Raw genomic sequence first — 20,010 nt, 5'->3', positions numbered from 1 at the left:
AACTTGGCTGAGCTCCTAGAAATAACATCTTACAGTGTTATGTGGATGCCCCTGTGACAGGGTTTCCCTGAAGTTTTTAACTCTCAGGCTTGGCCACATTGAGCTTCCAGTAACTTATCCATTGCAGTTCAGGTTTTCCTACCTTGGCATTGTTTCCCACAGAGCTTTGCCCTCGTGAGTCTCTGTTCCAGGAAGCAGAGACTCCCTGTGTTTGCTGGTTTGTCTCTCCAGTCTTGGAGCTGGTGGTTTGAGATGTCCTCATAAGAGATGAGATGTCCTCTCATCTCTTATGAATCCAAAAAGAGTTGTTGATTTTTTAGTCTACTCAGTTTTTTACTTGTTAGGATGGAGTGGAGACTTCCAAGCTCCTTACATGTGGAAAAGGAAACTGAAAGTCTACATACCTTTTATTATTTTATTATGTTTTAATTTCTTGGCCGTGAGGCTTGCAGAATCTTAGTTCCTCGACCAGGGATTGAACCTGGGCCCTCAGCAGTGAAAGTGTGGAGTCCTAACCACTGGACTGCCAGGGAATTCTCTACATACCTATTAAAATTTAAGTTTACTAGAAGTTTGTATGTGTGTGTGTGTGTGTACTTATAATAAAAAACCAAGTGAAACAATAGGCCATTAGACTAAGGTGGCTCTAATATCTTGGCACCCTGTGTGAACAAATCAAAGGAAACCTAAGTCAGACTCAATTCCTGTAAATGCTCAAGGTTAAGACATTGTAAGTTAAGCACAACCAGTCACAGTCAACTAGACTTTCCCAAGTAAAGCAACCACTTAAGCTGGAACCAACCAATCAAATAATTTACTTGTTTTGCTTCCATGTCTGCTCTATAAAAGCCTTTCCCTTAGCTTCTTTTTTTTTCTTTTTAAAATAAATTTATTTATTTTTGGCTGCGTTGGGTCTTCCTTGCTGCGCATGGGCTTTCTCTAGTTGTGGCGAGCGGGGGCTACTCTTCGTTGTGGCAGGCAGGCTTCTCATTGCGGTGGCTTCTCTTGTTGCAGAGCACAAGCTCTAGGTACGCGGGCTTCAGTTGTTGCAGCGCGAGGGCTCACTAGTTGTGGCTTACAGGCTCTAGAGTGCAGGCTCAGTAATGGTGACACAGGGACTTAGTTGCTCTGTAGCATGTGGGAACTTCCTGGACCAGGGCTCAAAACCGTGTTCCCTGCATTGGCAGGTGGATTCTTAACCACTGTACCACCAGGGAAACCCTTTCCCTTAGCTTCTACCAGTAGAATGTTCCTAACCTCTTTCAGTATCGTGCTGCCCAGTTCAAATCAATGTTTGCTCAAATAAACTCTTGTCAATTTTAGCGTGTTTATCTTTAACACACCGATACAAATTTTATTTATCTACTTATTTTAATTTTTGAAAAGGTAACATATGAATATGCTATAAAATTAAAATGCATTTCCCTGCCACCTTTGTGTACCAGCTATTTAGTTATACCTTCCATAAGCAACTGTATCCATCAAAGGAATTCTGGTGTGTGTACATATATCAAACGTCAGCATATTCTACACACTGACCTGCATCTTGCCTTTTTTCCACTTAATGTAGCTTAGTGATTATTGCATACCCGTGGACATAAAACTGCCTTGTTCTTTTTTTTTTTTTTTTGTGGTACGCAAGCATGTGGGATCTTCCTGGACCGGGGCACGAACTTGTGTCCCCTGCATCGGCAGGTGGACTCTCAATCACTGCGCCACCAGGGAAGCCCTGACTTGTTCTTTTTAACTGCTGCATTTTATTTCATTGTATGGATATGCGTTAATTCACTTAATATATTTGGAAAGTGCTTTGTGATCCAACCTGGCATCTTTTGTTTTAATAGCTAAGTTTAGCCCATTTATAGTTATGATGTAACATAAGTTTGGTCTTAGTTTTCCTTTTTTTCCCCCTCTAGAGTCAGAATGGCTTAGTGGTTAAGAATAAGAAATCTAAATATTTTGTATGCAAGTCAGCTGCAGGTCTGGGTGTGTTTATAAGGCAGATGTTCTGGACATGAAGGAGGAACTAAACAAAACTGAAATCTTTTCAGGAAAAGACAGAGGCTACAATTCCTGGGTTCTAATCCTCCTCTACCAGTTATTGCTGTGTGACCTTGACCAAGTTACTTAACCTCTATGTGCTTTAGTTTCCTCATCTGTAAAACAGGATAATAATTGCAACTATTTTATAGGGTTTTTGTGCTTAAGGTAATGGAACATAGTAAGCACTATGTAGGGGTTAGTTATTATTTATAATATTATGTATTTTATTACTACTTTAAAACTATTTTTCTATATAGTCTACTTTTTTAAAAAAATTTAGTTTTGGCTGTGTTGGGTCTTTGTTGCTGAGCGCAGGCTTTTTCTAGTTGTGGCGAGCGGGGGCTACTCTTCGTTGCCGTGCGCAGACTTCGCATTGCGGTGGCTTCTCTTGTTGTGGTGCACGGGCTCTAGGCACGTGGGCTTCAGTAGTTGTGGCACAAGGGGTCAGTAGTTGTGCCTCGTGGGTTCTAGAGCACAGGCTCAGTAGCTGTGGCACACGGACTTCGTTGCTCTGTGGCATGTAGGATCTTCCCGGACCAGGGCTCGAACCTGTGTCCCCTGCATTGGCAGGTGGATTCTTAACCACTCTGACACCAGGGAAGAAGTCCCTAATTACTTTTTAAACATTGGATGTGTTTCCTTTGGTAATTTGGAAAGGTTTTTTTTTTCTTATAAATGAAAATCTTTATTTCTTATTTTAATCTACAATGATTTCCCTGAGTCTTCAGAAGATTAACTTTTACATAAAATATTAAATAGGAATTATAAATTATACTTTGTTGGAAAGGTTTTATTTTGTACTTTTTGTTACCTTTATAACTATAGAGTTATATAATATAGTTAATCCTTTGTAAAGTAATTATTATATTTCTGTTTCCTCCTCTCTCCCATTCATCCACCATCTGAAGAAGCTATCTTCTTTATCTTAGTGCTTACCATTAAACCTGTAACTATAATTCGACCTTATAATTAAACATTTCAGGTTAAAAGTATAATTCTGTCCCATTGACAAGGAAATCCACGTACATACTCTCTTTTTTTTTTCATACTCTCTTATTTTGTTTGCATCTTCTCTTCTTTCTCCTAAGTTTGTTGCTAGTATCATTTGTACATTGTTAGGTTTTAAATATTCACTTTCTATTTTGTAACTGTGATACCCACATTTGTATAACACTTAGTCCTGCACTAATGGATTTACTGCTCATGTTCAGAAAATTTTCTCTGCTGTCTTTTTCTTGAATGACAATTTTTTGGGGTATAAATATTCTTTCTTTCCTTGAGGATTTTGAGGAGTGTATTCTAGTAGTTTCCTCCTCTTTAAAAAAGAGGCAACGGCGAATTTCCTGGCGATCCGGTGGTTAGGACTCTGTGGTTTCACTGACGAGGGCTCAGGTTCGATCCCTGCTCGGGTAACTAAGATCCCGCAAGCTGCGTGGTGTGGCCAAAAAAAAAAAAAAAAAAAAAAAGAGGCAACATTTCCTGGTGAGTGTTCGTCTGCCATTTGTGTTTCCTTCTCTTTTCTTATAGTATCTTTGAACAGAGACTGGATCGGTTCCTTTTTGATTGTTTCTTATCTTGTAACAAAGTGAGCCCCTCCTGGACCAGCTATTTGTAGGAGGTTCATTTTCAGGAAAACCTGTGGTCTTGTTCCAGGCTAGCAGGAATCCACCATGGTTCACAACGATTTTCCTTACAACACAAGCCTGAGTGTGGGATTGACTTATGTTATCCTTACTTTCTCTGAAACTTGTAGTGCAGATTTGTTCATAATGAATTGTTTTGCCTTCCACTTGGCTTCACTGACAGATTGTTTCCAGCAAATGAGTTCCTATGTGATTATTCAGACGCCCTCTCCTCCTGTTCCCTGGTGCCATTCAGTTCTAGGGATGGTTTCACTGACAGTCTATGAACCCTGTTCTCATTATACCAAAGAAGGTTTTTTGTTTTTGTTTTGTTGTTTTTCTTTTCAGGGTATGTCACCAACTTTGGAAAACTCTGCTCTGCCAGCTTTGTAGCCACAGATGATCTCTTGGTATCTTCCTAGACTCCTGTTGGACCTTCACAGTGCCACCTCGTTTGCTGTGGGTAGGGGTCATAAATCCTTCTTAGTTTCATCAAAGATGGAGCTACATTTCTTTTTCTCATTGGCTTTGTTGTATTCTCTGAGAGGAGAATAGAGCAGTATGGTCTTTTTGACTCTAATTTAAAAACCAGGGCTTTCCTGGTGGCGCAGTGGTTGAGAGTCTGCCTGCCGATGCAGGGGACACGGGTTCGTGTCCCGGTCCGGGAGGATCCCACGTGCCGTGGAACGGCTGGCCCCCGTGAGCCGTGGCCGCTGGGCCTGCGCATCCGGAGCCTGTGCTCCGCAATGGGAGAGGCCACAGCAGTGAGAGGCCCGCGTACCGCAAAAAAAAAAAAAAAAACCAAAATATAGTTTCACAATTTATACCGTTTATGCATTTTATTTATGTTTCTCTTATGCCAAGATCTCTTTTAGACTGTGACTAGTTACTAGTAATTTGATCTTGTAAAAACTATTTTGTATTTTTCTTTTTATAACAGCAACTGAGGCATGAAAATCTCGTGAATCTGTTGGAAGTGTGGAAGAAAAAAAAGCGATGGTACCTAGTCTTTGAATTTGTTGACCATACAGTTCTTGATGACTTGGAGCTCTTTCCAAATGGACTAGACTACCAACTAGCTCAAAAGTATTTGTTTCAGATTATCAGTGGAATTGGATTTTGTCACAGTCACAATGTAAGTGTTTAGTTTAAACAATTATTTAAAAAGTTGAAAATTTAGAAGAGTGTACAATGGACACCCATATACCTACCGCTGAATTCTATACTTGTTAACACTTTGCTATATTTGTTTTATGACATATTTATTTATCTGTTCATCCATTTATCTACTTATTAATTTGTCTTATTTATGCATTTTTTTAAAGTAAGTTGCAGACTTCAACTCTAAATACTTCAGCTCTGCATGTCATTAACTAGAGTTGGCAGAGTTTTTTTTTTTTTTGAGTAACATTTACTGAGTGAAATGCACAAACTTTAAGTAATGAGTTTTGACAGATACATACATGTAAGAATCCATTTATTTGTTAGTTCAGATTCTCTTGCCTAGTTGTGAAATATGAAAATGCCTGCTATTACTCTGTTGTCTATCAGAACAATTTTATATCCTTTGAGAATCATATAAAAGCAATTCTAGGGGGCTTCCCTGGTGACGCAGTGGTTAAGAATCTACCTGCCAATGCAGGGGACACAGGTTCGTGCCCTGGTCCAGGAAGATCCCATATGCCGCGTAGCAACTAAGCCCACGTGCCACAACTACTGAGCCTGCACTCTAGAGCCTGCGAGCCACAACTACTGAAGCCTGCGCTCTAGAGCCCATGCTCCGCAACAAAAGAAGCCACCACAATGAGAAGCCTGCGCACCACAACGAAGAGTAGCCCCCACTCGCCGCAACTAGAGAAAGCCCGTGTGCAGCAACGAAGACCCAACGCAGTCAAAACTAACTAACTTAATTAATTAATTAATTTAAAAAAAAGAAAAGCAGTTCTAGGTAAAATGACACAAAGTATAAAATAACTAACACAGTGATTCTGCCAGTTTTACAAAATATTTTAGCTGACATTTTTTGTGTGCTTATAAAAGTAACAAATGCTAATGATAGATGCGGGGCTGGCCCTGTGACCTTTACCATGGATGTCTAGGATGTAATAGAAATTGGTAGCTTATGCGAAATGCTCAGCAATGCCAATTAGGATGCTGGTCCTCTGAGTTTACAATAAATATATTTTTTAAAATTTCAAAATACAGTTTACTTATATTAGAGAACTAGGCCTCATAATTTGTTTTGCCCAGCTCTAGAATTTTTAACATTGTCTGCCAGTGTCCTGTTTTCTCCTTCCGTAGTCTCTCTTTTAGAAATCATAACCAACTGACCTTGTTTTAGCCTTTTTACATTTATAATTGCTTGATGAGTGCCTCCAATCGGGTACTCAGAAATCCACTTAAAAGCCTATATGGCTAAAACTAAACTACTAATTATTCTTAATCAAACCTAACTTTTTCCAGACTTTTCTATTTTTGATAATGGACCCACTGTTCTTTTAGTTTCCCAAGTTTAAGTAAAATATCTGAGATTACTTCCTAAATTCTGTTGATTCTTGATTTAAAATATTTCTACACTGCACCTCTTCCTTTCCATTCCTTTGAGCACCAGACTAGTTTAGGCCCTTATCACCTCCTAGTTGTCCCACTGCTCTTCTTCCCACTTCTAGTCCCCCTCTCTGCTTTACCGTGTTCATGGCCAACATCTTCTTTAAACACCTTGTTGGTCATGTCACTTCCATGGGTTCCCATGGCCCTGACACAAGCTCAGACTTCCCAGAGTGGTAGTTGAAGCAAAACCTAGTACATAACCTCTACTCCAGAAAAAACATTTCCCCAGCATCTCCTGATCTATTCCCATCTTCACTCTTTTGCTCTTTTTGTTACCCTCACTTGGATTGCCCTTTCATTTCTACATTTATCCAGGTCATACTAGTGTTAAAGACCTGTCTTAGAGCCCACCCTTTTCCACAAAAATTTTCCCTGACCAGCCCAGTCTTCAATGACAGCTTTCCTCTCTTAGTCTTGAGAGCAGTCCTTATCAGAGCAATTGATTTGGTAATTAATAATATATATTTCATCCAATATCTTTGATCGTTTAAATAAAATTTTAAGCATAAATGTTCTTTTTTTCCCAACTAGGTCCCAGGTTCTTTAAAGCCAGGAACAGTTTTATAGGCTTTTATTTGTACTTACTATAGGGACAAAAACAGTGCCCTGCATATGACAGGTGCTCAAAAATAATTAGTTTGCTTAACTTGATGTGCCAATATATTTCATACCCTGCTTTTTGTCTTAGATCATACACAGAGATATAAAGCCAGAGAATATATTAGTCTCCCAGTCTGGTGTTGTCAAGTTATGTGATTTTGGATTTGCGCGGACACTGGCAGCTCCTGGGGAGGTTTATACTGATTATGTGGCAACCCGATGGTACAGAGCTCCAGAACTATTGGTTGGTGATGTCAAGTATGGCAAGTAAGACATGAGCAAGGTGGGCGGTGGGGAGGGCAGATTTAACTCTCTTTTCTTGATAAAATGGAACGTGTTTTTAATATGATGAAAGATCCCTCTAACATGGAAAGGAAGTTTTCAGTTCAGAGAACTTTATAAAGTTATTTGTAAACATTTTTGGTGCTTCCCCTTTGAACATTCTTGTGAAACAAGTTGGTGTGAGTTTAATTATTTTAAAGGTAGGGAAATCAAGGTAAGTGGTCTGTTTTTAATAGTAAGTTAGAAATAGGTATATTTCTCACTTGTAAAGAGAGGTAACATTGACCGGGTAAGTCTGACACTTGCAATGAGGCAGAGTAGTGTGGGCAAGGGTAAGGGTAGAAATGGAACTGAGTGAATAGTTTTAAAAACATAAATCGTCTTCATAAATGAATTCTTCAAAGAAGAAGGGATTGGAAGTTTTACTGATTTTGATAGAAATTGTTCTAAAGTATTTTTTGCAATTTCTCTGTTTTCAGAGTACAATTCATTTAATATTTTCTTAATTACTCTGAGCTCTCATTTTACCGCCATACTGTCACTTTTGTACCATGTTATAATTCCACTATGACCTTAAGCAATTTCAAGGTAGTTGTCCCTATGGTAATGATGCCGGAATATTCTTTAAGTTTTTGTGACCGATTTTTAAGACAGTTTTTCTATTTCCCCCTATTAGCTTTCAGTTCTCCTTGTTGTTTGTGTTCACAACATCCTTCTCCTTCTGGTATGCTGTTTTCAGCGTATGGTGGGATAGACTGAGGAACCTTGTCAAAATTATGTGTGAACAAAAAATGAATAGCCACTGAATGGAAACCCAAAAGGCTTATTTTCAGAATAAAGTATACTTAACAACTGTTTTGAGTCTTCGGAAGTCTTTTCCCTCATGTCACATGATTGAAGTTTCTGGAAATTTGATTTATGTAAAATTGGAAATTAACACTTTAAGTTTATAGGGAAATGTATTTTGTAGAGTAATCTAAGGCTTACTACTACTTTTTTCAGTACCAAGAATACCAAATAGTAATATGCAGAACAGATTCAGTCATAGTAAGCATAGTAGGATGCCAGGTTTTATACCACATTGCTTTTCTTTCAGGGCTGTTGATGTGTGGGCCATTGGCTGTCTGGTAACTGAAATGCTCATGGGGGAACCCCTTTTTCCTGGAGATTCTGATATCGATCAGCTATATCATATTATGTTGTGTTTGGGTAAGATTATACGTCTGCATTTTAAATTTTAGTGATTTTTTTCCCCTATGTTTTTGTTTGTTTATATTTATTTTACAAGCTGTTGGTACATTAAAGATGATACGTGTTTTGAATGGGTGTAGGGAGCAAGTAGGAAAAACTCATCTATCTCTCTCTTTATATATATATTCAGTCATTCTCAGTCTGGCTTTTGTCTATCTGACATATTGTCCTAATCATGCTCTCACCTGCCCTCCTGCCAACTCCCCCGCTAAAGAAAAAAGTAAACATTGTACATTCTCTCTGCACTTTTGCATTCAATAAATCACATGTAGAGAGAATACAAATGATCATATTATCTTTGGGTCAGCAAGCATTTGTGTTATATATCTATTACCCTCTTTCTCATCTTTAAACTGAGAGACACAGGGACTTCCAAAGTAATTTTTTTTTTTTTCTTTGCGGTACGCGGACCTCTCACTGCTGTGGCCTCTCCTGTTGCGGAGCACAGGCTCCGGACGCGCAGGCTCAGCGGCCATGGCTCACAGGCCCAGCCGCTCCGCGGCATGTGGGATCTTCCCGGACCGGGGCACGAACCCGTGTCCCCTGCATCTGCAGGCGGACTCTCAACCACTGCGCCACCAGGGAAGCCCCTTCCAAAGTAATTTAATCTTGCTGCAGTTCTGACTTTTGTTGCTAGTGCTTTGGACAGAATTTCAAAGCTAGACTATCAAAGTCATCTTACATTTCTGTTGGGTGATGGAGTTTGTAAAATAGAAATAATGGGTAATTACTTGAGGGTTATTTAACTCTTAGATTTTAGTTTCCAGGTTAGAAGTTCAATAAACAATACAATGGTTTCTTATAGCAGAATTTTCATATATATTTTATATTAGGTTAGGTATTAAAGTTGAGAGAAAAGATAAAAGTGATCAAATCAGCCCTTAGATACAGATACACTGGGCAAAAATTAAATTCTTAAAGGGTGGAACTTATTTATCTAGATTAGATTCTGACCATATGACTATTAATATTTTCATCTTTGGTCAGCACTTTATGCTTTGTAGTTAGAAATGCAGTGCTGGTACTTATATCTAAGAAATTATACAATGTTCTTTACCTGTGCTTTTCCTATACTCCCTTGCGTCTTCAGTTCTATGTATAGTAGCGTGTGAACTTTTCTGAATGAGTATGTTGAGATAAGAATGTTAATTTCTTTTGCGTTGACTTATGTCAAAGCCACCTAAAGGCTGCCAGACACCACCACAATAAGAACACTGTGTGTTCGGTTGTTTTTGCATGCGGAGAGAGTCCCCGCTCTACAAGCTGTGTTACACTCATCTCTACTCCACACCACCTGTCCCATGATGCGTAATGACAGAGATATGTGCCGTTCTCACTGCCAGGTAATCTCATTCCAAGACATCAGGAGCTGTTTTATAAAAATCCTGTGTTTGCTGGAGTAAGGTTGCCTGAAATCAAAGAAACGGTTCCTCTTGAAAGACGCTATCCCAGGCTCCCTGAAGTTGTGATAGATTTAGCAAAGGTAATCGTACTTTTTCTTTGCACTTTCTGACAGGGAATTTACATTATGGAGATTTGATTTTCTGTTAGTTTTTTCTTGTCCGGTTGATCTTTTAGAACAACAGTTTCCTCTGATGGTTTAAATTTTTGTACATTTTAAGAGTTTTATTTGGTGGGCATGGGGATGGAGGGACTTCAGAGATAAAGACCTGAAATTTTTGCTTGTTTTAAGAAACCATTTCATGTTATCTGGCAAGTCTTAAGTGTGAAAACATTCTCATAATGACATGTTTTTAATGTTTAACATTTAAAATGCAAGCCTTGTGTAAGTGGAAAAGAGAAGAAAAATAGGGTAAGAAAATAAAAAGAAGGGTAGAGAAGCAGGAAAATATTAAAGTCTAAGGCATAGGATCATGGCCTGTAGTGTATTGTTAAAAAGGGGCTTTTGCTTAACCACTAGATTCACTGAAGCTAATTTTTAAATGATCATCACCTTTGCCTTGTATTTGATTGAGGAAGACTTTAGGGAGATTCTCACTGGATCAAATTGTCTCTAAAAGTGGACCTTTTGGAATTATTCGCTCAAAAATTTCTTATTAGTTAGGATTGTCCAAAAGTGTTGATAAACTAAGTATCTCTAAAAGAGCAGGGTCACATAACATTTACCCAAGATATTTTTTGCTTTTTTTACTTCTTTAAACAACTCATTTAAAAAAAGCTTAGTAAGCTTATAACTAATTATAACAAGTTCTTAGAATAATACATTGTTATTTTTTTACATAGTCTAACAGATACAAATATTTTTCATTGAGACAAGCTTTATGATCTGTCTGTGAAGAGATTTAAAGGGAATAAGGTAAAACAATATTGTCCAACTTATATCCCTTATGGTAGAATCATATAACTTTTAAAATATTTTATTATAAGAAATCTCAAACATAGAAAAGAAAGTAGAAAAAGCAGTGGTGTAGTGAACCCTCACGAGCTAGTCATTAGCTACAACAATTAACAATATTTGGAAAATGTTTCATCTATCCTGTCCACACACTCAGCAACTTTTTTGGGGGGAGTATTTTGAAGCAAATTCCAGATATTATATTATTTCACTTATAAATGCCTTAATTATTTGTAGACTTTTCTTGTTCATTTAAAGCTACTTATTGATAAGTCCCTTCTATTCTTACTGGCAGTGAGTGGTTCCAGTGAATCAGAACAAGATATAATAAAATCTATAATAAAATGAAAGAACATAGATAAAATCAAATCATCTATGTCAAGTATCTAGCACAGTAATAAGCACAGAGTAGGTTCTTTCCCTTCCATTCTGCAAGTACTTTAAATTTTAAAAATTCACAAAAATTCTTTAGTATCGTAAAATATCTAATCAGTGCTCAAAATTTCATTAATTTTCTCATAATTTCTTTTTATAGTTTGAATTAGGATCCACATGAAGACTAGAGTTCGCAATTGCTTGATATGTCTTTTAAGATTCCTAATTTACAAGCTCTTCTTCATCTCTTTGTTTTTTGTTTAAACCTTGCCATTTATCTGTTAAAGAAAATAGGTTGGTTGTCCCTTAGAATTTCCCACATAGTGTAGTTTAATATGTTCCCTGGTGTCCTGTATTTTGTATAAACTCACAGCAGAGCTAGAGCTCGATCAGAATCAGGTTGATTTTTTGGCAAGACTACTTCATAAGAAGTTTGTATATTTCTGTCCAGAGACACTGAATGTCTGGTGTTCTTTCTTTTTGTGATATTAGTAACCATTGGTAGTCATTGTCTAGATTTGTGCTTTATTATTTATCATTTATTATAGATGTTTAAAATTCATTGACTGTGAAAAGGAATTTTCTATATTTAGAAGTGTAAACGTAGGCAGTTTTTCTTTGATATGAACTGTATGTATTCCTTGGTTTCCCAGAAATGCTTGCATATTGACCCAGACAAAAGGCCCTTCTGTGCTGAGCTCCTGCACCATGATTTCTTTCATATGGATGGATTTGCTGAGAGGTATAGTACTGTGTTTTCTAGGTCATACCAACCTAGAGTTAAAGTAAGGCCCCCGTAACAGTACATAACTGTAACAAACAGTATTTCTCTTATTACTCTACCCACCTACTATTACAGGAGCTCAAATATTTACCACCCTACCTCCATTCACCCTTAGCAATAGTGTATTCCTAAGAGTGGTCCCCTGCATTCAGTAAATTAGGGCTCTTGGTTTTCACGAAGCAGTCCCTTCATGCTTTCTTTCTGTCTCCCCCTGGTGACATCTACCACTCAGGTCACTGATTTCTGTGTTGCTACCAGCTGTGTGATGCCATCATCTTGGGTGCTGATGCATTTGCAATGGTGCCATCTCGTGTTGCTGCTGAACTCATACCACACCCAGTCCTATGACACTGCTGACACTGCTGATGTGCTGGAGACCTTGATGTGCCAAACCTGTAGGTGCCAGATCGGCTGGCATGGTCTCCTGTGCTGTTCCAGCTGCTGGCATCAGAGCAGCTGACAAAACAGAAAGTAGTGAGATGAGTGGCAATGACATTGCTTTATATTTTTGCAAATCTGTTTACTATCTAGCTGAATAGAAGACAGCTGGGTTCTCATATTTGCTTCTGCATTCGATTACTTGTGATATGTTGTTTTGGTTGAAATAAGTGGAGAAACTCGGGCCTCATACAAATATGTAACTGGAAACTGGAAGAGTATTTTAATAGCCCTTTTAGATTACTGTGGGTATTCTTCTTTGATTCTATACCAAAACTGACAGTGGTAGTTTCTTTAACGTTGCTTGCATTGTGGAATCTGAAACCATACCAATGAACTTCTTATCCCGTTACATTAAAATCCACTTGTCTAACTTGCACTTTGAATTGACCTTTTACCCATGCGTGCTTTTGTAGCATGATGCATTAGTCATTTGGAAAATATTGTTTTGCTAAGTTATGCAGAGCTTTAGAATGTTGATATTTCATTATACAATATCAAAAAGTCATATTCTCTCTCATCAGAAAAGTCTGTAGTATTAGGAATCTGCTAAGTTCATGGTAGTGGAGACAAGTTGAACAGAATTCTAATTTTGCATAAAAATTTGAATTTTATCATTGATGCAAATATTATCAGTCGTTTTCCTTGAAGTAACAATCTCCTTAGTTCATTTTTTTAAAAGAAAATATCTGCTGAATACCACAAGTCTGAATAATAATAATAATTTTTTTTTCTGTCAGTCTTTCAAGTAATAATGTTTTTCCATGAAAAAAGTGGCTAGTTTAGCTTGTATCTCAACCAGTTACACAAGTGCTTTTCTTCAGACAACCATTGCACTTTGATTTGCAGCAGAGGTACTTTACGCATATTCCTATTTTGTCACACAGAATGTGGAAAAAGATATGTTCAGGGGTTTAGATTTAATTAAATAAATATATATATTTTTTACTGCTCCATCAGGGACATTCTTAAACAAAACTGCCCCCCACCCCTTTTAACCTGAGAATGTGTGGCTAGGAAGGATACAATAACTGCTAGTAAAGTTTGGTGCCACTGCTGCAATTCTTGGTAAGCCACCTGCAATTTTACCCCCCACTGCTTTTTATACCATCAGTGCAAATGTCAACATGGTGAAAAAGAAGTCGCCTTCGTAATAAGATGAGAGCTTTGACCTCGTGAACCTCCTGAAATGTTCTCAGGGATTCCCAGTTCTGCAGACTACCTCATTTCTTGTTTTGAATAACACAGTTGAGTTTAATACTCAATTTTTAAAAATAAATATCTCGAAAACCATTCTTTTTCTAGATTTATCTGTCTCATACAATCTTATTTTATTGACACATGTAATTTTTATGTAGGTTTTCTCAGGAACTGCAGTTAAAAGTACAGAAAGATGCCAGAAACATTTCTTTATCTAAAAAACCCCAAAACAGAAAGAAGGAAAAGGAAAAAGATGATTCCTTGGGTGAAGAGAGAAAAACACTTGTGGTACAGGTAAATTTCCATGTTTTAATGTGTATTAAATTTTAAATTTAATATATCCTTAAATTTGGGGGGTGGGGGGCAGGGAATAATGAAGATCTTAAAAGTTTCCTGAGTGGCTAACAAGTTAATTTTAGCTTACTTGTAAAAATGTATCTTTTCTGTAGACATTACCTGTTTAAAAAAAATCTTAGCATATCATGTACTGAATGCCTACTGTGTGCCAGTCTGTGCAATAGGGCTTGTCAGGAAATCACTCTCATCCAAGAGCATTTAGACACATGTGTGCATACCCACATGCAAACACATGGACACAAACACATGCACACACCATTTTTTTGCCTTAAATGATAGGAAAGAAAAATGTAATTTTTAGAATTTTATATAAAGTAGAGCATTTAAAAATTGAGATTTGGGTACTCAATTTATTTAAAATTTACTTTTCTTGGTAATTTATCCAGAATCTGTTCTTGGTAAGATAATTCAAATCTACCACCAACCCACTCCCATTTCTCAAGTGAACCCAAAGAAGAATGAGTCCTCAATTCTGTGTTCCCTGACTCTAAATATATGAGAACAAAAGCGAGCATGTTTGAGTCCTCTTCCATTGTTTTCCACTGAAATATAAATGTGATATGTGTGTATATCATTAAATCTGATATATATATATACACATATATACATACATATATATATATATATATATATATATATATATATATCTCAGAGCTAGTGTGAGTTTCATTTTCATTTGAAATAGATGTCTGACTGAGAATCTCGGGTTTAATTATAATTCCATAGGTAGAATAAGAAAAACTGGAGCACAAGAAGGTGATATCTCAGGCTTTTCTGGCGGTCCAGTGGTTACGACTTCCAATACAGGGGGCCCTGGTTTGATCTCTGGTCAGGGAACTAAGATCTGACATGCTGCGCAGTGCAGCCCAAAAATTTTTTTTAAAAAGGTGATATCTCTGGAATTCTGCTTTCGTTGATAAAGTACTTTACAGGAAAAGGTGATTTTTCATTCTCCTCAGATCATTAATGTTATTAACATTTTTGTAACAGGATACAAATGCTGATCCCAAAATTAAGGATTCTAAAGCATTTAAAATAAAAGGATCAAAAATGGACGGAGAAAAAGTTGAAAAAGTCAGTCGAGCTTCAAATGCCAGCTGTCTGAATGACAATGGGATGAGCCACATCAAAACAGTGCCTTCAACAAGCCTCCGAGATGGCAGCAATGGCAGCGTGGGCCACACAAGAAATCCAGGCATGGCAATTCCTCCACTTACGTACAACCTTTCTGGGGTGGCTCCCACTGTTAATTCTGGAATGGGAACTATCTCAGGAGTTCAGAGTTACAGGTATGAACTAGGAAAATAAGAACAAAATGTTGTTTAAGGAAAGGACATCTTTACAAATTGCAAATATTTATCAATTCAGCCACATGTAGTATTACTCTCAGGTTTCTGAATCCTATTCACTTTTGTCAGGTTACTGTTTCAAAAGACTTCTTGGCTAATGTGATAAAAATGATTAGCATTTGATCAAAAAATTTACCTGAGTCCTAAGAAAATAAGGTTGTATTATTTAAGGTGAAGGAATCTATAGCTATTTAGTCTAATAACACAAAAGGAGTTTGTCATTATAAAAGAGATAATTGGTTTTGAGCGTCTGCTGCTTCATGGCATGGCTGTGGGCATGTAATAGTACAAAGGAGCTCCTGTTGGGAATTTCGCAGAAAGGAAGGTAATTTATTGGCATTGAAGGCTGAGTGGGAGGCATGAAGGTAGTGGTAAAGGACAGAATGTTTCACCAGATCTGTGAGCATTGTATGTTTTTAAGAGTAGGCATTAAATTCTGATTAAACTGCATGTCACTTGATGTTGGGTCTTTTGATTTTGTGCTTGAAAAAAATAATTACTGCTGGGTCTAACGCAAATTTTTTTGTGACTTTTGTTACAGAGTGGATGAGAAAACCAAGAAGTATTGTATTCCATTTGCTAAACCAAATAAACATTCTCCAGCAGGAGTTTATAATATTAATGTGACCACATCGGTAAGTGAACTGTTTCAGAGGCAGAAGAGCAAACATTAGTCATTTCTAGACTTCTATTAATAGTAAATATGATAGTGAAGAACTGAGAGTTTTATTGAGAGACGTATCATAAAGTGGAAACTTAATGATGTATATATCATCCCAGCGTGTCAAAATCATAAATGTGAGAGACAAGTTTAAGTTTCGTAAGTCTGGAAATTTAAATATAAGATGTTATTGTTATATAGAATGGATAAACAACAAGATCCTACTGTGTAGCACAGGGAACTATATTCAATATCCTGAGATAATGGAAAAGAATATAAAAAAGATATATATACGTATAACTGAATCACCTTGCTGTACAGAAGAAATTAACCCAATATTGTAAATCAACTATACTTCAATAAAAAAAGATGTTATTATTAAAATGATATCTGTTTTAATTTTTTCAGTAATGGTAAAGTTTCTTAACCTAATGCTTGGTGATCAGTTCTTTTTTAGAGCAGATGAGAAGATAAGTTGTCTTATCTCACCCACACCAGGTTTCTGGTGGAAATAGTCTATTTATTCATTTAATAAATATTGACTATCTATTATGTTTAAGTCACTGAAGAAGAACGTCAGTCTTTCTCTTCAGGAATCTCGTGGTTTAGTAGAGAATCAACACATTAAAACAGTGTCAGATTGCAGTAGTAGAAGCATGTCAAGATTCAGAGGTCTTCTGAAGGTTCAGAGGAGCGTTATTACGCTGAACACAGCTGCCAGAATACTTCTTTTTAAAGTTAAGTTGAATCGTCATTGTTCTTCCACTCAAAACCCTCCATTGGCTTCTCATCTCTGAGTAAAGACCAAAGTGCTTTTAGGGCCTGTTAGTCCCTGAGTGACTCGCTCCCTCATCCCTCTATCCCACCCCTGGCTACTCTCATTTTTGATCACTCCATTCCAACCACATTGACTGCCTTGTTATTCCTGGAACATGGCAAGATATACTCCCACATATGGGTTTTTGTACTTGCTATTTCCTCTGTTTTAGAACATTCTTTCCCCAGATAATCCAAAGAATTTGCTTTTTCTCCTCCTTGGCTTACATGAAACCTTATTGTGAGGTCTTCCCAAATATTTTAACTCATTTTGTCTATTATTCTCTCCCCTCCCCTTGCTTAATTGTTTTTCTTCCATTGCCTTACCTGACATCCTCTATTCTCTTATTTATATATGGTCTGTCTCTCCCTCCCCCTGCCCACTACCCCGAATGTAAACTTCCAAGGAAGGATTTGTGGTTTGTTTGTTTTCCTCACTGCTCTGCCCCACACCTAGAACAGTGTCTAACGCATTGAAGCTGCTTAAGAAGTGTGGTGAATAGATTTTTCTGCCAGGGAAGGGGAGGTATGGGTGTATTCCCCAAAGAGTATTTTTCTCACGAATTTCCCTTCTCTACCTCTCCCATTATCCTCAGAGCTGAAAAATATAGCCTTCTTTTCATCTCTCTCATGATTGCAATTGTTTTTCTTTTAACTATTCTTAGCCTATAATTTCGGTACCCATAATACTTTCCTTTTTGATATATCCTACTCATTTATTTGTGGATATTTTTGTGTTTTACCTTCCTGGTCTGCTCTGGAAGATTATTTTGATCAGCAAGTCTTTTCAAAGTAGCTGGCTCAATACCATTTTGCTGGAATTGATATTAGCCTTCTTTCAGGCATTGCATTATCAATGCTGGTTGATATTCTTAGATCTCATTTCTGTTTATCCTTCTTTGGAATAGGCAATCAAGAAAGGAGGTAAAGATTAGTAGGGAGAAGACCCACTGGAGTCTTTTCTTAATGAAAATTAACCGAGGCAGAACTAAGGCTAAACTTTCTTCAGCTTCTAGGTTGAACATCAATAGCCTTCTCCCATGCTTTATGCCCTGATTCTGAGATGTGAATACATATATTATTATAAACATCTCTTATGTATTTTATGTGTCGCTTTTTTTTTTTTGGTAAATTTATTTATTTTTGGCTGCGTTGGGTCTTCATTGCTATGTGTGGGCTTCTCATCACGGTGGCTTCTCTTGTTGCGGAGCACGGGCTCTAGGTGCACGGGCTTCAGTAGTTGTGGCCTGCGGGCTCTAGAATAGGATCAGTAGCTGTGGCGCACAGGCTTAGTTGCTCCGCAGCATGTGGGATCTTCCCGGACCAGGGCTCGAACCCGTGTCCCCTGCATTGGCAGGCAGATTCTTAACCACTGCACCACCAGGGAAGTCCATGTGTTACTTTTTGAGTATATAAATCTAGTAGTTTGGACTCATTATTTTATTGTTTTATACTTGCAGATAGTTTTTTTTTAACTAATTATTTTATTTTACAGCTGATTTGAACCTTGAGCCTTAGCACTCATTCTATTAAAAGAGAAAATAGAGGGGGCTTCCCTGGTGGCACGGTGGTTGAGAATCCACCTGCCAGTTTAGGGGTAATGGGTTCGAGCCCTGGTCCAGGAAGATCCCACATGCCACGGAGTAACTAAGCCCTTGTGCCACACTACTGAGCCTGTGCTCTACAGCCCATGAGCCACAACTGCTGAGTCCGTGTGCCACAACTGCTGAAGCCCGCTTGCCTAGAGCCCGTGCTCTGCATCAAGAGAAGCCACTGCAATGAGAAGCCCATGCACTGCAACAAAGAGTAGCATCCACTCTCTGCAACTAGAGCAAGCCCATGTGCAGCAATGAAGGCCCAACGCAGCCATAAATAAATAAATAAATAAATTTATTTTTTTTAAAAAAAGAGAGAGCAAATAGAAACAGCCAAAAGAAAGACACTCAAAAAGCCACTATAGGACTTTTGAAGACTTTCTGAGAGGCAGAGTAGCATAATTCACAGAATATTAAACTCAAGGTATCTGGAATCTCAGTGGCTTGACACTGTCATTATACTCTGTGTGTGTATATTTCAGTATACATACATATATGTGGATATACATGGACATACATAGGATTTCATTATCTATATGTGGTTTGTTTCCTTTTAGTAAATCATATAATCTCTCTATGTATCATCTGTTTTGAAAATGTGGAAAAGAATGTAGAGTTTCTGTGATTCTCAAATGAAACAGATTGGGAACTTGTCAAAGTCATAAAGGTGCAAAAGCGAAGTGCTGCTGTGCTGTTCTTCTCTTTACTATTTTTCCAGACTTTATCAAATATGAAGTAATAGTGCTTAGAGAGATTAGGAATATGATTGAAGTTATAATTTTATACTTAATAAACTGTATTTCTAGGAAAATGATATTTGACAGTGAGGAGTAAGACAAGGACAGATGTAAGAGAATGAGTCACAAGATTATTATTGGGAAAGCGAAAAATGTGCTAGGAGATGTGATATACAAGACAAGATGAACTATTCAAAATTCATGTGGCAACAGCAACTATGCTAAAAAGCCCAGCAAGTGTCATAAGACCTGACCTTGCTGGCCTGAAAGACCAGGACACTGATGCCCATCTTTTAACCTCGTACTGCTTGCCAGGACTTACACTGAAGTTTGGTGGGGGGAGAAGGAGAAACTCATAGCAACCAACCAATCTGCTTGTTAGTAATTTTAATAGATTTAAAGAGGAAGGGGTTTGAAATAACTGGATGAAATTGTTTTGTATGTTATTAGTGTTCTTCAAATTTTGTATTATTCTAGCTTTTCAATTCTATAAATTTTAGGATATGAACATAGTAGTTATGAAAGGGGGCAAGCTTACCTGGAGGCTAATTCATTTGTGTTAACCATTCTGATGATATTAGGTTGCTAGTGAAAAGAGTCTACTTCAGGCAGATAAGAAAAGAAGGGAATACTCAAAGAGAGATGTCCGTTTGCCTGAACTAAACTATAATCATCTCCCTGAACTAAAAGCCTTGGAAGGCATCGGTATGTTTGTAACGCTTTTACTTTTTCAGCCCTTTTGTTTACATTATTTAAAATGTATGTTAAGTAAACTAATAGAATATTAAAAATTTATAGTAACTTTACATATTTAAGTATGTGAAAATGTACAGACTTATGTACAATAAGTACATACCAAGGGACAGATACTGAGTGTGAAGAACTAACAAAAACGTCTGATTTTCTCACTGTGTTTATGGTTATCTTTATCTAG

General features: G+C 37.4%; 1 protein-coding gene across 10 annotated transcripts in view; it reads left to right on the top strand.

The window, feature by feature from the left end:
• CDKL2 (cyclin dependent kinase like 2) overlaps positions 1-20,010 on the top strand; it is a 35,550-nt gene that overhangs the window by 6,671 nt on the left and 8,869 nt on the right. For 2 of the 10 annotated variants that reach the window (XM_073805345.1, XM_073805344.1), the window contains exons 3-12: positions 4,606-4,800; positions 6,964-7,142; positions 8,254-8,366; positions 9,752-9,891; positions 11,793-11,881; positions 13,720-13,855; positions 14,909-15,207; positions 15,809-15,902; positions 16,489-16,665; positions 19,658-19,781. In XM_073805345.1, coding sequence (XP_073661446.1) covers positions 4,606-4,800; positions 6,964-7,142; positions 8,254-8,366; positions 9,752-9,891; positions 11,793-11,881; positions 13,720-13,855; positions 14,909-15,207; positions 15,809-15,902; positions 16,489-16,665; positions 19,658-19,781 — 1,546 coding nt within the window. Of the gene's footprint in view, positions 1-4,013; positions 4,125-4,605; positions 4,801-6,963; positions 7,143-8,253; positions 8,367-9,751; positions 9,892-11,792; positions 11,882-12,155; positions 12,319-13,719; positions 13,857-14,908; positions 15,208-15,808; positions 15,903-16,488; positions 16,666-19,657; positions 19,782-20,010 lie in introns of those variants that run through there. The other 8 variants (XM_073805346.1, XM_019932726.3, XM_073805349.1 and 5 more) reach the window with 8 other exon arrangements.

The sequence above is a fragment of the Tursiops truncatus genome, chromosome 5, assembly GCF_011762595.2.
Source record: "Tursiops truncatus isolate mTurTru1 chromosome 5, mTurTru1.mat.Y, whole genome shotgun sequence".
In the NCBI taxonomy this organism is placed as follows: domain Eukaryota; kingdom Metazoa; phylum Chordata; class Mammalia; order Artiodactyla; family Delphinidae; genus Tursiops; species Tursiops truncatus.
The sequence above is the reverse complement of the archived record's forward strand: the minus strand, read 5'-3'. Positions and strand labels throughout refer to the sequence as shown.